The sequence below is a fragment of the Garra rufa genome, chromosome 8 (assembly GCF_049309525.1).
Source record: "Garra rufa chromosome 8, GarRuf1.0, whole genome shotgun sequence".
In the NCBI taxonomy this organism is placed as follows: domain Eukaryota; kingdom Metazoa; phylum Chordata; class Actinopteri; order Cypriniformes; family Cyprinidae; genus Garra; species Garra rufa.
In genome coordinates, this window is record NC_133368.1 from 30450068 (window position 1) to 30467300 (window position 17233).

General features: G+C 41.7%; 1 protein-coding gene across 1 annotated transcript in view; it reads left to right on the forward strand.

The window, feature by feature from the left end:
* ttn.1 (titin, tandem duplicate 1) overlaps window positions 1-17233 on the forward strand; it is a 127974-nt gene that overhangs the window by 84948 nt on the left and 25793 nt on the right. The window contains exons 175-176 of the mRNA XM_073845072.1: window positions 72-6700; window positions 6743-17222. Of these exons, the coding sequence (XP_073701173.1) occupies window positions 72-6700; window positions 6743-17222 (17109 nt within the window). The remainder of the gene's footprint in view (window positions 1-71; window positions 6701-6742; window positions 17223-17233) is intronic.

The following is a 17233-nucleotide window of genomic DNA, read 5'->3' on the forward strand; positions in this document are numbered from 1 at the left end:
AAGTAAAGTGATTATTTAATATTTGATATGATAGCAAAGATGGACCTAACATATATGCTATCAATTTTCAGATGTACCTGGTCCTCCAGTCAACCCAAGAGTCACTGACACAACAAAAACCACAGCTGAATTGCACTGGGGCAAACCACTTAGTGATGGTGGCATGGAAGTCACAGGATACATAGTTGAGCACAAAAAGGAGGGAGAAGAAGAATGGGTGAAAGATACAACTACACCTTTGAGGATCACTGAATTTGTTGTCCCCAGTTTGCAAGCTGGAGCAAAGTATCATTTCAGAATTTGTGCAATGAATGCAATGGGTGTTAGTGAACCAGCACAAACAGAGGATCTTGTTGAAATTGTGGAACGTGAAGAAATCCCTGATTTAGAACTAGACGCAGAACTCAGAAGAACGTTAGTAGTTAGGGCAGGTGCCTCTATTCGGATTTTTGTTCCTATTAAAGGACGCCCAACCCCTACAGTGACTTGGACAAAAGAAGACTCGCCATTGAAAACTCGCGCAATCATTGACAATACGGAATCATATACCCTGTTGGTCATTCCTGACTGTAATAGACGCGATGCAGGGAAATATGATTTAACATTAGAGAATGCTGCTGGAAAGAAGACTGCTTCTGTTCTTGTAAGGGTTTTGGACTCCCCTGGTCCTCCTCTCAATCTGAAACCCAAAGCAATTGACAAAGAGAGCATCACATTGGAATGGGAAATGCCTCTTATTGATGGAGGTGCTAAAATTACTAATTACATCATTGAGAAGAGAGAGTCTACTCGTAAGGCATATGCTGCTGTGATCACACAATGTAAGACATGCTCTGTCAGAGTTCCCGATCTGGGAGAGGGTTTGGAATATTATTTCAGAGTTTCTGCTGAAAATGAGTATGGCATTGGGGAAGCAGTTGAAACCCCAGACCCAATCAGAGTATCTCAAGCTCCAACTCCACCACAAAATGTCATTTTTACTGATGTCACGAAGAACACAGTTAATCTTGCATGGACTAGACCAAAACATGATGGTGGAAGTAGAATTACTGGGTATGTACTTGAAGCACAAAAGAAAGGAACAGATCAGTGGGCCCATGTAACAACTGTGAAAACTTTGGACTTTACTGTAAAAAATCTTAATGAAAATGAAGAGTACATATTCCGTGTAATGGCCGTGAACAGTTCTGGACGAAGTGGTCCTCGTCTAAGCAAGCCTGTTGTTATCAAAGAACAAAGTTCAGAAACAGAATTTGATCTCCGTGGTGTGTGTCAGAAGACAGTTATTGCCAAGGCTGGTGATGATATAAAGGTTGAGGTGCCTGTTTCTGGACGTCCTAAGCCTACAGTTTCTTGGCAGAAAGACAATCAAGCCTTTAAATCAACACAAAGGACAATGATTGAAAATACCTCTATCTCAACTACCTTGATCATAAATGAATGTCTAAGAGGTGACAGTGGAATATACTCAATGACAGGAAAGAACATCGTGGGCACGGTCACAGATAGCATCACAGTAAAAGTCCATGATGTTCCTGGACCACCAAAGGGACCAATTAAACTGGACAAAATATCTCGTACTTTCATCGAGTTCTCATGGGAAGCTCCTGAAAATGATGGAGGTGTACCAATCAATAACTATATAGTAGAAATAAGGGAAACTACTAGTCAGACATGGGTTGAACTCTCCTCATTGATTATTCGTACAACATTTAAAGCAACTCGTTTAACAACAGGAACTGAATATCAATTCCGCATCAAGGCCAAAAACAGATATGGTACAGGGCCTGCATTAATGTCAGAGGCAGTGGTTGCTGCATATCCATTTAAGGTACCTGGTCCACCTGGAACACCAAATGTTGTTGCTTTCACCAAGGATACAATGACAATTGGTTGGAATGAGCCTGTTTCTGATGGTGGAAGCGAGGTCATTGGTTACCATGTTGAAAGGAAAGAGAGGAATAGTATTGTCTGGCACAGAATTAGCAAGGCACTTGTGATCGGAAATCTGTTCAAATCCACAGGACTAGAGGATGGTGTGGCATATGAATTCCGTGTGATTGCTGAAAACATAGCTGGAATTGGAAAACCAAGCAAAGCTTCTGAACCAATGCTTGCTCTTGATCCAGTGGATCCACCTGGTCAACCTGTCCCAATCCATGTGTCCAAAAATGCCATCACTATTCGATGGACAAAGCCAGAGTATGATGGTGGATTCAAGATTACTGGCTATACTGTGGAAAAGAGAGATCTTCCAGCTGGGCGCTGGATGAGAGCTAACTTTACAAATATCATTGAAACCACTTTCACAATAAGTGGTCTAACACAAGATGAATCTTATGAATTCCGTGTACTTGCAAGAAATTCAGCTGGTGCTGTTAGTAACCCATCAGACCCATCAGATCCAATTATTTGCAAAGATGACATTGAAGAACCAAGGATTATGGTTGATGCTAAATTTAAAGATATTGTCCTTGTCAAAGCTGGAGAGATGTTCAAACTTGAAGCTGATGTTGCAGGCCAGCCATTACCATCTATGGTTTGGACGAAAGATGGAAAAGATGTTGAAAACACATCCAAACTACAGATCAAAATGACAGAACTTACGACAGTCTTGATCAACAAGGATTCTGTCAGAAGGGATGGTGGTGAATTAGTTTTGACAGCAACAAATGTTGGTGGCTTTGCCAAGCATGTTTTCAATGTAAAGGTTCTTGATAGACCAGGACCACCTAAGGGACCGTTGGCAGTTTCTGATATTACAGCTGAAAAATGTGTGCTTACATGGAATCCACCTGCAGACAATGGCGGTGCAAACATCGAACATTATGTTATTGAAAAACGTGAGTCAAGCAGACTTGCTTGGACAAATGTGGCATCAGAATTGCAGGTTAATCAGTACCAAGTGACAAAGTTGCTCAAAGGAAATGAATACATTTTCAGAGTTATGGCTGTTAACAAGTATGGTGTTGGAGAACCTCTTGAGTCTGAAGCAATAATTGCAGAAAATCCATATGTACGACCAGATCCTCCACAAACACCTGAGATAACAGCGGTCACTAAGGATTCAGTAGTCCTCTGTTGGGGTGCACCTGCTAGCAATGGTGGAAGTGAAATCACCAACTATCGTATTGAGAAAAGAGACAGGATTAGTTTGCGTTGGGTAAAATGCAACAAGAGGAATGTTACTGACCTGCATTTCAAGGTTACTGCTCTTGTTCCAGGCCATGAATATGAGTTCAGAGTCTTTGCTGAAAATGCAGCTGGAATAAGTGAACCAAGTCCTTCATCACCATTTGTCAAGGCCACAGATACACTTTTCAAACCTGGTCCCCCTGGCAACCCAAGAATCCTGGACACAACAAGTTCTTCTATCACGCTTGCATGGAACAAACCAGTTTATGATGGTGGTTCTGAAATAACTGGCTATATTCTTGAGACCTGTCTCCCTGTAACTGAACAGGAAGAATGGACAATTGTCTCCCCTAAAGATGGTGTAAAGGGGACTTCATTTACAATTACAAATCTTAAAGAAAATCAGGAATATAAAATTAATGTGTCGGCTGTAAATAGCGAAGGTATTGGAGAAGCAGCACCTGTACCAGGTTCACCTAAAGCAGAGGAACGACTCCTACCACCAGAGGCTGACCTTGATGCTGAACTTCGTAAGATTGTGAACATCAGAGCATGCAATACACTAAGACTTTTTGTGCCAATTAGAGGTAGACCAACACCAGAGGCCAAATGGTCAAGAGAGAATGATGAACCTTTAGACAGAGCTACAATTGAAACAACGTCATCTTTTACATCACTGGTTATTGCCAACGTGAACAGATTTGACAGTGGCAAATACAATTTGACTGTAGAAAACAGCTCTGGAACAAAGACGGTCTCTGTAATAGTTAGAGTTCTAGATACACCTGGAGCTCCACAAAACTTAAAAATAAGCCAGGTCACTAAAGAATCTGTTTCACTTATTTGGGATCCTCCACTTAATGACGGTGGCACAAAAATTAAGAATTATGTTGTTGAGAAACGTGAGGCTACAAGAAAGGCATATGCTACAGTAAATGCCCTTTGTCACAAAACTACTTACACAGTTGAACAGCTCCAAGAAGGATGCAACTACTATTTCAGAGTTCTGGCAGAAAATGAATATGGCATTGGTCTCCCTATGGAGACTGGTGAATCTGTTAAAGTGTCTGAGAAGCCACTTCCCCCTGGCAAGATTACACTTCAGGATGTCACAAAGACAAGTGTGACATTATCATGGGAAAAGCCTGAACATGATGGAGGAAGCAGAGTGGTTGCATATGTTGTAGAGATGCAAAGCAAAGGGAATGAAAAATGGACCCAAGCTGTGATTGTCAAGGTACCTGAAGCAGTTATTACTGGGCTTGTACCTGGTGAAGAGTATATGTTCCGTGTTTCTGCAAGGAATGAAAAGGGAACCAGTGATCCTCGTCAAATTGGTGTGCCTGTGATTGCCAAGGACCTTGTAATTGCTCCTTCTGCTAAGATGTTGTTCTCTACGTTCAGTGTCCTGGCAGGAGAGGATTTGACAATTGATATTCCATATAATGCTCGTCCCAAAGCTACCATTTCATGGCTAAAGGAAGCAGTTCCGCTTAAACGAACAACCAGAGTTAACTTTTCCTCTACGGATACACAGCTGAACTTAGTAATCAAAGAGGCCTGTAGAGATGATGTTGGCCAGTATAGTATTAAACTATCAAATACAGCTGGTGAGACAAAAGTAGACATTAAAATTGTTGTCCTTGACAAACCTGGTCCACCAACAGGCCCTGTCAAAGTTGATGAAGTAACATCTGACAGTGTTACCATTTCTTGGAAGCCACCAGAGTATGACGGAGGCTGCACCATTAATAACTACATAGTAGAAAAGAGGGACACATCCACAACTAATTGGCAGATTGTAACAGCAAATCTACCAAGAACTAAAATTAAGGCAGGAAGACTGAAGACAGGCTCTGAATATCAATTCAGAATTGTAGCAGAAAACAGATACGGCAAAAGCCCTCTGCTTGTTTCTGAATGTGTGATTGCACAGTACCCATACAAACTACCGGGCCCTCCTGGAACACCTTTCTTGCAGTCTTCAACAAAAGATAGTATGGTAATAGTGTGGAATGAACCTGTCATTGATGGGGGAAGCACAATCTTAGGATACCACCTTGAGCGAAAAGAGAGAAATAGTATTCTTTGGATGAAACTGAACAAAAGCATAATCCAAGACACGACTTTCAAGACAACAGGTCTTGAAGAAGGCATGGAATATGAATTCAGAGTTTATGCTGAAAACATTGTTGGCATTGGGAAGGCTAGTAAGATCTCAGAGGGCTATATTGCCAGAGATCCTTGTGATCCTCCTGGAACACCAGAAGCAGTTAGAATCACAAAGAATTCTATTACAATTGCATGGACCAAGCCAGAGTATGATGGTGGAAGCAAAGTCACTGGATATATTGTAGAAAAGAAGGAGCTGCCTGCAGGACGCTGGATGAAGGCAAACTTCACTAATATCATAGAGACTGAGTATATTGCAACAGGTCTTACAGAGGATGAGAAATATGAGTTCCGTGTCATTGCAAGAAATGCTGCTGGAGTTTTTAGTGATCCTTCATATAGTACTGGACCTATCATGGCAAAGGATGAGATTGAACCACCACGTATCAGCATAGATCCAGAGTACACTCAAACAATTGTTATAAATGCAGGGGACAACTTCAAGATTGATGCAGATATTCATGGAAAACCAACACCATCAATCTGTTGGAAGAAGGGTGAGCAGGAACTTGGAAATACCATATCTCGTGAAATTAAAAGCACAAATAGCTATACCTGTTTGACTGTAAAGGAGGCCAAACTTGCTGATGGAGGTCAATATACTCTACTGCTGCAAAATCCAGGAGGAGAGAAGTCTGTACAAGTCAATATTTGTGTCTTAGATAAGCCTGGGCCACCAGAGGGACCCATCTCTATTACAGGTGTAACCAGTGAACAATGCTGCCTGTCTTGGAAACCACCTAAACAAGACGGTGGCAGCAAGATCACACATTATATTGTTGAAAAAAGAGAAACTAGCAGACTCCTTTGGACAGTTGTTGAACCCAAAGTCCAAACTCCGTATCTCAAAATAACAAAACTTCTAGAAGGAAATGAATATATTTTTAGAGTTTTACCAGTAAACAAATTTGGTGTTGGTGAGCCACTGCAATCAAGTGCAGTTGTTATTAAAAATCCATTTACACCTCCAGATGCACCAAAAGGAGTGGAAGTCTCTAATGTCAAGAAAGATTCAATGGTCATAACCTGGGAGGCCCCAACAAATGATGGAGGTACTCCTGTCACTGGTTATATTATTGAGAAACATGACAAGGAAAGCGTTAGATGGACCAGATGCAACATGAAAACAGTTACTGACCTCACATTTAAAGTTACTGGACTCTTGGAGAACCACCTCTATGAATTCAGAGTTTCTGCCGAGAATGCTGCTGGAGTTAGTGAGGCAAGTTCTGCAACAGTATTCTATAAAGCCCTGGATCCTGTATTCAAGCCAGGTCCACCACATAATCCAAAAGTGTTAGACATGACCAAATCATCTGTTGTACTTGTATGGGCAAAGCCTATTTATGATGGTGGCTGTGAAATCCAGGGATATATTGTTGAAGCATGTGAAGCAAAAGCAGCCATAGAGGAGACTTCAGGAGAAGAAGGAAAGGCAGCTGCAGAAGAATGGACAATGTGCACTCCACCAACAGGTGTTAAACTGACACGCTTTAATGTGGAAAATCTGAAAGAAAAGCAGGAATATAAATTCAGGGTTTGTGCAGTTAACAAGGTCGGTGTTGGGGAGCATGCTGATGTTGCAGGGCCCATTGTGCCAGAGGACAAAACTGAGGAACCAGATCTTGATATTGATGCCTTGTTTAGAAAGCTTGTACGTATTAAAGCTGGAGGTTCTCTTAGAATGTTCATCCCTTTCAAAGGAAGACCAACACCACAAATCAAATGGGAAAAAGATGGTGGGCAGATTAAGGAAACAGCACAGACTGAGACCACCAGCAGTTACACTTCTCTTGTGATTGATAAAGTCAACAGGGGAGACAGTGGTAAATATACTGTTACTGCAGAAAACCCTGCTGGTGCAAAATCTGAAACAATTATTGTGAAAGTCCTCGACACACCAAGCGCTCCTCTCAACTTCAAAGTTAAAGAAATTACAAAAGAATCTGTTACTCTTACATGGGAGCCTCCAAATTTAGATGGTGGAGCAAAGATTAAAAATTACATTGTTGAAAAACGTGAGAGTACAAGAAAAACATTCTCTGCTGTTGTCACAAACTGCCACAAACTCTCTTGGAAAGTTGAACCACTTCAAGAAGGCTGCAGTTACTATTTTAGAGTGCTTGCAGAAAATGAACATGGTATTGGGCTACCTGCAGATATCACAGATCCTCTGAAGGTTTCAGAGGTGCCACAATGTCCTGGAAAATTAAGTGTTGTAGATGTTACTAAAACAAGTGTGTCTCTTTCTTGGGAAAAGCCAGTTCATGATGGTGGCAGTAGAATTCTTCAATACCTTGTTGAAATGCAGGTCAAGGGTAATGATAAATGGTCTGGATGTGCCAATGTAAAAACACTGGAAGCTGTGATCAAAAATTTGAACCCTGGAGAAGAGTACACTTTCAGAGTAATTGCTATCAATGAAAAAGGAAAGAGTGACCCAAGAACACTTGCTGTCCCCGTGCAAGCAAAAGACCTTGTCTTTGGGCCTGATGTAAGACCTGCATTTAGCAACTACAGTGTTCTTGTTGGAAAAGACCTTCAAGTTGAAATCCCAGTTTCTGGTCGTCCAAAGCCAAAGGTCACATGGACAAAGGATGGTGCAGCCCTCAAATTCACAACAAGGGTTAACATTTCTAATACAGCACACAGCACTGTTCTTAGCATCAAAGAAGCAGCAAGAGAAGATGGTGGAATGTATGGAATAAACGTGTCCAATGATGTTGGACAAAAGGATGCAACCATCGAAATCATAACTCTTGATAAACCTGGCCCACCAACTGGCCCTGTGCGATTTGATGAGATAACTGTTAAAAGCGTTACATTGTCGTGGGACCCTCCGAAGTACACTGGTGGTTGCCCAATTTCAAATTATATTGTGCAAAAGAGAGATACAACTTCTACAACATGGGAGAATGTTGCAATTTCATTAGCAAGAACAACATTTAAAGTCATACGATTGAAGACCGGTGCTGAATATCAATTCAGAATCATTGCTCAGAATAGATATGGCAAGAGCTATGCTCTGGACTCTTCAATTGTTGTTGCTCAGTATCCATATAAAGAACCAGGACCACCAGGAACTCCATTTGTGTCAGGCCTATCAAAGGACCATATGGTTGTTGAGTGGAATGAGCCAGTTTCAGATGGAGGCAGTCCCATTATTGGATATCACCTTGAAAGGAAGGAGAGAAACAGCATTCTTTGGACAAAGATAAATAAGACACTGATTCAAGAAACAAGATTCAAAACCAGTCCTTTAGAGGAAGGTGTTGAATATGAGTTTAGAGTATATGCAGAAAATATCGTTGGCATTGGAAGATGCAGCAAAATCTCAGAGGGCTTCGTTGCTCGTGATCAGTGTGATCCTCCAGGAACCCCAGAAGCTGTCCATGTGACTAAAGATTCAATAACTATCCAATGGACAAAGCCAGAGTATGATGGTGGAAGTGTTATCACTGGTTATAATGTTGAGAAACGTGATCTTCCTGAAGGACGCTGGATGAAAGCAAGTTTTACAAATGTCATTGAAACCAATTTTACTGTCACTGGGCTGACAGAAGGTGCCAAGTACGACTTCAGGGTAATTGCAAAGAATGCAGTTGGCACTATCAGCAAACCATCATACAACAGTGGACCTATTGCTGCACTGGATGAGGTAGAGCCACCAAAGTTCTCTATTGACCCAGAATACACTCAGACTCTAATTGTGAATGCAGGAGATACATTCAAACTTGATGCTGATGTCCATGGAAAGCCACTTCCTACAATCCAGTGGTTTAAGAATGACAAGGAGCTTGAGAACACAATTAGATGTGACATCAAGAACACTGACAACAGAGCATTGATTATAGTAAAAGATGCAGTCAGACAAGATGGCGGAAACTACACTCTTCAGCTCACTAATGTTGCTGGATCTCAGACCATTCAATTTCATGTGAAAGTTCTTGATAAACCAGGTCCACCAGAAGGGCCTCTTCATGTCACAGGTGTGACCAGTGATAAATGCACACTGATATGGCGTGCTCCACTAGATGATGGAGGAAACACTATCACCCATTACATTATTGAAAGACGTGAGACAAGTCGACTTGCTTGGACTGTGGTCTGTAATGATTGCAAAACTACAACATACAAAGTGACAAAGCTCCTGGAAGGTAACGAATATATATTCCGTGTCATGGCTGCGAACAGTTACGGTGTTGGTGAGTCAATTGAAGCCCCATCCGTAATAATGAAAGATCCATTTAGTCACCCTGGATCACCACAAATTATTGAGGTAACAAATATTGCAAAGGACTCTATGACTATTTGCTGGAGTGCACCAGATAGTGATGGTGGAAGTGAAATTCTTGGCTACATCATTGAGAAGAGAGACAGATCTGGAATTAGATGGACAAGGTGCAACAGACAAAAAGTAACTGATGTATGCTTCAGAGTGCATGGCCTAATCGAGGATCATGAGTATGAATTCAGGGTGTCAGCTGAAAATGCAGCTGGAATTGGAGAACCAAGCTTGCCAACTTCATACTACAAGGCTTGTGGTCCTAAATACAAACCTGGCCCACCCATGAATGCACATGTTGTTGATACCACCAAGACTTCAATTACAGTGACATGGGGAAAACCTCTTAATGAAGGAGGATGTGCAATTCAAGGATATATTGTAGAGATCTGCAAAGCTGAAGAGGAAGAATGGACTATGTGCACTCCCCCTACTGGCTTACGTGTCAACAAATTTGAAATCACTAATCTAACAGAACAACAAGAATATAAGATTCAAATATGTGCCATCAATAAATTAGGTGTTGGAGAACCTGCAGTTATTCCAGAAACTGCCAAGCCTGAGGACAAGTTGGAGACCCCTGAAATTCACCTCGATTCGGAGCTAAGGAAAGGCATTGTTGTTCGTGCTGGAGGATCAGTTAGAATCAATGTACCATTCAAAGGTAGACCAATACCAGATATCAAATGGACTAAAGATGAAGGTGAACTATCAGAAAAGACAGTGCTTGAAAAGGGTCTTAACTTCACCCAGCTTTCAATTGACTCTTGTGATAGAAGGGACTCTGGAAAATACACTGTGACTCTACAGAACAGCAGTGGCTCTGTATCTGAATTTGTTTCTGTTAAAGTATTAGATACACCTGCAGCACCACTAAACCTTGTAGTTAAGGATATCAAAAAGGACTCTGTTACACTTGTTTGGGAACCACCACTTATTGATGGAGGTGCAAAGATCAAGAATTATATTGTTGACAAGCGTGAATCCACAAGAAAAGCCTATGCAAATATTACAACTAAGTGCAGCAAAACAACTTATAGGGTGGAAAATCTTGCAGAGGGGGCAATGTATTATTTCAGAGTTATGGCTGAAAATGAATATGGCGTTGGTTTGCCGGTTGAAACAAAAACTGCTTCAAAGGCATCTGAAGTACCTCAGCCAGTTGGAAAGGTAATGCTAACTGATGTGACAAAAGTAAGTGCATCTCTGGCCTGGGAAAAGCCAGAGCATGATGGAGGTAGTAGAATTGCGGGCTACTTGATTGAAATGCAGCCAAAAGGAACTGACAAATGGGGTGTAGCAACAAATGTAAAAACATGTGAAGGAACAGTCACTGGACTGACTGGCGGTCAGGAATATTTGTTCCGTGTTTTGGCATACAATGAGAAAGGCAAAAGTGAGCCAAAACCCCTTGCTGCTCCAGTTATTGCCAATGACCTCACAATTGAACCAAGCCTAAAGTTGCAGTTCAACACATATAGTGTCAAATCTGGAAAGGACTTCAAACTTGAAATACCTATTTTTGGACGTCCAAAACCAAAGATCACTTGGTCAAAGGATGGACAGTCACTTAAAGTAACATCTAGAGTTACTACTTCCTTCACACCAACATCCACAATCTTGCAAATTACTGAAGCCTGTAAAGATGACCTTGGAAAGTATTCAGTTACCGCAACCAATAGTGTTTGTGCAGTTACAGAAGATATTAGTATCATAATCCTGGATAAACCTGGTCCACCCACAGGACCAATAAAAGTGAATGAAGTGAGCAACAATTCTGTTTCCATCTCATGGGAACCTCCGGAGTATACAGGTGGCTGCCAAGTAAAGCATTATGTTGTTGAAAAGCGAGACACCAATGAAACTACTTGGCAAGTTGTTGCTGGATCAGTGGCCAGGACATCCCTCAAAATTACCAAGTTAAAAACAGGTGCTGAGTATCAATTTAGAGTCACTGCTGAGAACAGATATGGTAAGGGTGCACCTTTGGATACAAAATCCATTGTTGTGCAGTATCCTTACAAACCACCTGGGCCACCTGGTACTCCATATGTGAAATCTGCCACCAAGGATCAAATGATAATTGAGTGGAATGAACCAGTCAGTGATGGTGGCAGTTCAGTCATTGGATACCACCTTGAGAGCAAAGAAAGAACAAGTATTCTGTGGACCAAACTAAACAAAACACTTATTACTGATACTGTTTTCAAAATATGCAATCTTGAAGAAGGCATTGGATATGAATTCAGGGTATATGCTGAAAACATTGTTGGAATTGGCAGAGCAAGCAAAGTTTCAGAGAGCTTTGTTGCCCGTGACCCATGTGATCCACCTGGAACACCCGAGGCTGTTTCAATATCAAAGGACAACATTAAGATTCAGTGGACAAAGCCTCAATATGATGGTGGCAGCAAAGTGACTGGATATATTGTTGAGAGAAGAGATTTGCCTGAGGGTCGATGGATGAGGGCAAATTTTACCAATGTCATTGAGACAGAATTTACCAACACAGGCTTAACGGTAAACAATCAGTATGAATTTAGAGTAATTGCAAGAAATGCAGTGGGTGTCTTCAGTGAGCCTTCAGACAGTACTGGACCAATAACTGCCACAGATGAAATTGAACCTCCTAGTGTTTCAATGGATCCTAAGTACAAGGATGTCATTGTTGTCAGTGCTGGAGACAACATAGTTTTGGATGCAGATATACACGGTAAACCCACACCTGATATTCAATGGCTAAAAGAAGGAAAGGAAATGGACAAGACATTGCGTATTGAAGTAAGAAGTACACAAAAATATGCTTCAATAACAATAAAAGATTGTACAAGATTGGATGGTGGACACTATGACCTTGTATTAAGCAACAGTGGTGGAACAAAAACAATTCCAATAACAGTAAAAGTCCTTGACAGACCAGGTCCACCAACCGGACCATTACGAGTGGCTAACGTCATGTCTGACAGATGTCATCTGTCGTGGTCTGAGCCCTTGCAGAATGGTGGAGCTAATATTTCTCATTACATCATAGAGAAAAGGGAAACTAGCAGACTATCATGGACTGTTGTTGATTCTAACATTCGTAGTGTGAATTACAAAGTGACCAAGCTCCTGCCGGGTGATGAGTATATCTTTAGAGTTATGGCTGTCAACAAATACGGCATTGGTGAAGCTCTGGAATCTGAGGCAATTATTGCACGCAATCCATACAAGCCACCATGTGCGCCAACAACACCAGAAGCAAGTGAGATAACAAAGGATTCAATAACTCTATCATGGAATGCCCCAGAGAGCGATGGAGGAGCAGAAATTACATGTTATCACTTAGAGAAGCGTGATAAAGATGGTGTGAGGTGGACAAAATGCAACCGGCAGAAGCTGACCGATCTGCATTTCAAAGTAACTGGTCTGTCAGAGGGACATTTCTATGAATTCCGTGTGTCCGCTGAAAATGAAGCTGGTGTGGGAGAATTAAGTGACCTATCTCTATTTTATAGAGCAATAAATGCCACAACTCCCCCAGGTCCACCTCATCATCCTAAAGTGACAGATCACACAAGCTCATCTGTCTCTCTGTCTTGGGGAAAACCTGCTACTGATGGCGGTGCATATATTAAAGGTTATATTGTTGAGATGAAAGAAGTTTCTTCAGAGGAATGGATCATATGCACACCTCCAGCTGGTATTCAAGCAGCACGCCTCACAGTTGAAAACCTAAAGGAGAATGGTGAATATAACTTCCGTGTTTGCGCAATTAATTCTGAAGGAGTTGGTGAGCCTGCTGATGTTCATGGATCAGTGACTGCATCTGAAAAGATTGAAGCACCTGAAATTGAACTTGATGCTGACCTCAGGAAAGTTGTCTCTGTCCGTGCAGGAGGATCCCTTCGTCTTTTCATTACAATTAGAGGTCGACCTGAGCCATCCATCAAATGGGAAAAGGAGGATGGAGCTCTAACTGAGCGTGCTCAGATTGAGTCCACCAGTTCATACACCATGCTGGTAATTGACAATGTTAACAGATTTGACAGTGGAAAATATAACTTAACGCTTGAGAACAAGAGCGGCACAAAATCTGCATTTGTGAATGTCAGGGTGCTTGATACACCAAGTTCTCCACAAAAGTTTGAAGTGAAAGATGTAAAGAAAGATTCAGTAACTCTCTGCTGGGACCCACCACTTACAGATGGTGGAGCTAAAATAACCAATTATGTGGTTGAGAAGCGAGAATCTACAAGAAAAGCTTATACAACTGTCACAAGCAACTGCACACAGACTTTCTTTAAAGTTGATGAACTGCAGGAAGGATGCATTTTCTACTTCCGTGTATGTGCTGTTAATGAGTATGGCTTTGGTGTGATGGCAGAAACAAAGAATCCTATTAAGGTTGCACAGGTACCTATGCCTCCAGGAAAAGTAACTCTTGTGGATGTCACAAAGAATAGTGTGACACTTACTTGGGTTAGGCCTGTCCACGATGGAGGAAGCAAAATCATCTGCTACAATGTAGAGATGCAACCCAAGAGTAGTGACAAATGGGGTGTAAGTTGCACAGTTAAGGTTCCTGAGGCTACTGTAAGCAACCTCACGCCTGGGGAAACATACTCATTCAGGGTTATTGCACTGAATGAGAAGGGCAAGAGTGAGCCTCAAGAACTTGGTGTACCTGTTGTAGCTAAAGATATTGAGATTGAGCCCTCTGTTCATCTTCTGTTCAATACATACAGTGTTAAGGCTGGAGATGATCTTACTGTGGAAGTTCCTGTAAGAGGCAGGCCTAAGCCAGTTGTCTCTTGGAAGAAGGATAACCTTCCTTTGAGGCAAACAACCTCTCTTTCTATTGTCAACACAATGGTGTCAAGCAAAATCGTCATCAAAGAAGCTGCTATTGAGCATGTTGGTAAATATGAAATCACTCTTGCTAATACAGCAGGCACCAAGTCCACAGACATTGGCATTGTTGTTCTTGATAAACCTGGGCCACCAGCTTCAGTAAAGGTTGATGCTGTGACATCTGACAGTATTACATTGTCATGGGCCCCTCCAGAATATGATGGTGGATGCTCCATCAACAATTACATTGTTGAGAAGAGAGATACTAACACAACAGAGTGGCAGATTGTTTCAACAAATGTTGCCAGAACCTCAATCAAAGTACCTCGATTGACACAGGGTTCTGAGTACCAGTTCCGCATCTATGCAGTGAATCGCTATGGAAAGGGTAAGCCAATTGACTCTCCGGGAATTACTGCAGAGTACACATTCAAACAGCCTGGGCCACCTTCTACGCCCCGTGTTGCTCATGCGACCAAGGTCTACATGCTCGTCACATGGAATGAGCCAGTTAATGATGGTGGTAGCACAGTCCTTGGCTATCATTTAGAACGCAAGGAGAGAAGCAGTATTCTTTGGACAAAGGTGAACAGGACAATAATAAAGGATACTGAACTCAAAGTAACGGGCATTGAGGAAGGTATGATGTATGAATTCCGTGTCTATGCTGAAAATATTGCTGGAATTGGCAAAGCAAGCAAAGCTAGTGAGCCCATAGCTGCACGAGATCCCTGTGATCCTCCTGGTCAGCCTGTGGTAACTAGCATTACCAAATCTTCTGTATCTCTTTCTTGGACCAAGCCTGAGTATGATGGTGGAGCCAAAGTTATTGGCTACATAATTGAACGTAGAGATCTCCCAGAGGGTCGCTGGATAAGATGCAATTTTACCAATGTTGTAGAGACTTATTTTGATGTTACTGGCCTAACACTAGATGAGAAGTATGATTTCCGTGTCATTGCAAAGAATGCTGCTGGACTATTCAGTGAGCCATCTGACAACACTGGTCCTATTACAGTTAAAGACAATGTAGATCCACCACGCATTATGATGGATGTCAAGTTCAAGGATGTTGTGGTAGTAAAAGCTGGGGAAACACTGAAGATTAATGCTGACATTGCAGGGCGCCCTCTTCCAGTTGCATCTTGGTCAAAGGATGGACATGAAATTGAACAGAAGGCAAGAATTCAGATAACTGGAACAGATACTACTACTATGATAGTAGTTAAAGATTGCAAAAGGAGTGATTCTGGACAGTACACGTTGACTTTAAAGAATGTTGCAGGAAGTGTTACAGCACCTGTAAACTGTGTTATTCTGGATAAACCAGGACCTTCAGCAGGACCACTATCAGTAACAGGCCTCACAGCAGAGGAGTGCATATTGTCATGGGGACCACCACAGGAAATTGGTGGCTCTGAAATAACACATTATGTTGTTCAGAAACGAGAGACCAGTAGATTGGCATGGACACTCGTACATGGAGAGGTCAAAACCCAAACATTTAAGGTCACTAAGCTCCTAAAAGGAAATGAGTACATATTCAGAGTATTAGCTGTCAACAAGTTTGGACTTGGTGAAGCCCTTGAAAGTGAAATGGTCAAGGTCACTGATCCATACACTATTCCAGGAGCTCCAACAAATGTTGAAATTACAAGTGTGACCAGTGAGGAAATGATGCTAACTTGGGCAAAGCCTGCATCTGATGGAGGCAGCGAAATCCTTGGATATATAATTGAAAGGCGAGAGAAATCTGGTCTTCACTGGGTCCGTGTGAACAGGGACCTTGTGAAAGAACTAACAGCTGAGATATCAAAAATAAGAAGAGGATGTGAGTATGAGTTTAGAGTTTATGCTGAAAATGCAGCAGGCTTGAGTCCAGCCAGTGACCCATCTCCTTCAGCAAGGGCAGAGGATGAACTTGTGGTACCATCCCCACCAACTAAACCTAAGATTCTGGATCATACCAAGAATTCTATTACTATTGCCTGGAAAAAGCCATTATCTGATGGTGGTGCACAGATCCTTGGATACAGTGTAGAGTATAAGAAATCTGAGGATGAGGAATGGACTGTTGCGATTCAGATGACAAAAAGCATTGAATTCACAGTGTCTGGTCTTACAACTGATGTAGAGTATGTATTTGCTGTTAAAGCAATCAACAAAGTTGGTGTCAGTGAACAGTCACCTGTCTCTGATCCACAGTCAGCAACAGAGAGAAAGGAGGAACCTGTGTTTGACATTGACATTGAGATGCGAAAAACTTTACTTGTCAAGCATGGTAATTCATTTACTTTAACGGCTCCATTTAAAGGAAAGCCAATGCCTTCAGTCACATGGAATAAAGAGGAGGTTGATCTCAAAGCAAGGGCAAGCATAGAAACAACAGAAACATGCACATCTATTACTATTGAAAAAGCAACAAGAAATGACTCTGGACAATACATTGTTACTTTAGACAATGGTGTTGGAACAGCATCTTTGCCAATGGTGGTCAAAGTCCTTGATACCCCTGGACCACCAATTAATGTGAAAATTACAGAAGTCACAAAAGATTCTGCTACAGTTACTTGGGAACCTCCAGAGAATGATGGAGGAGATGCTGTTAAGGCTTATCATGTTGAGAAACGTGAAGCAAGCAAAAAGGCCTGGGTATGTGTAACAAGCAACTGTCACAGTCTGACATACAAGGTTGAAGACTTGCAAGAAGGTGCAATCTACTACTTTAGAGTCACTGGAGAAAATGAGTTTGGAACAGGTGTACCTGCTGAAAATAAAGATGGAACCAAGATTACAGGTAAAATCATT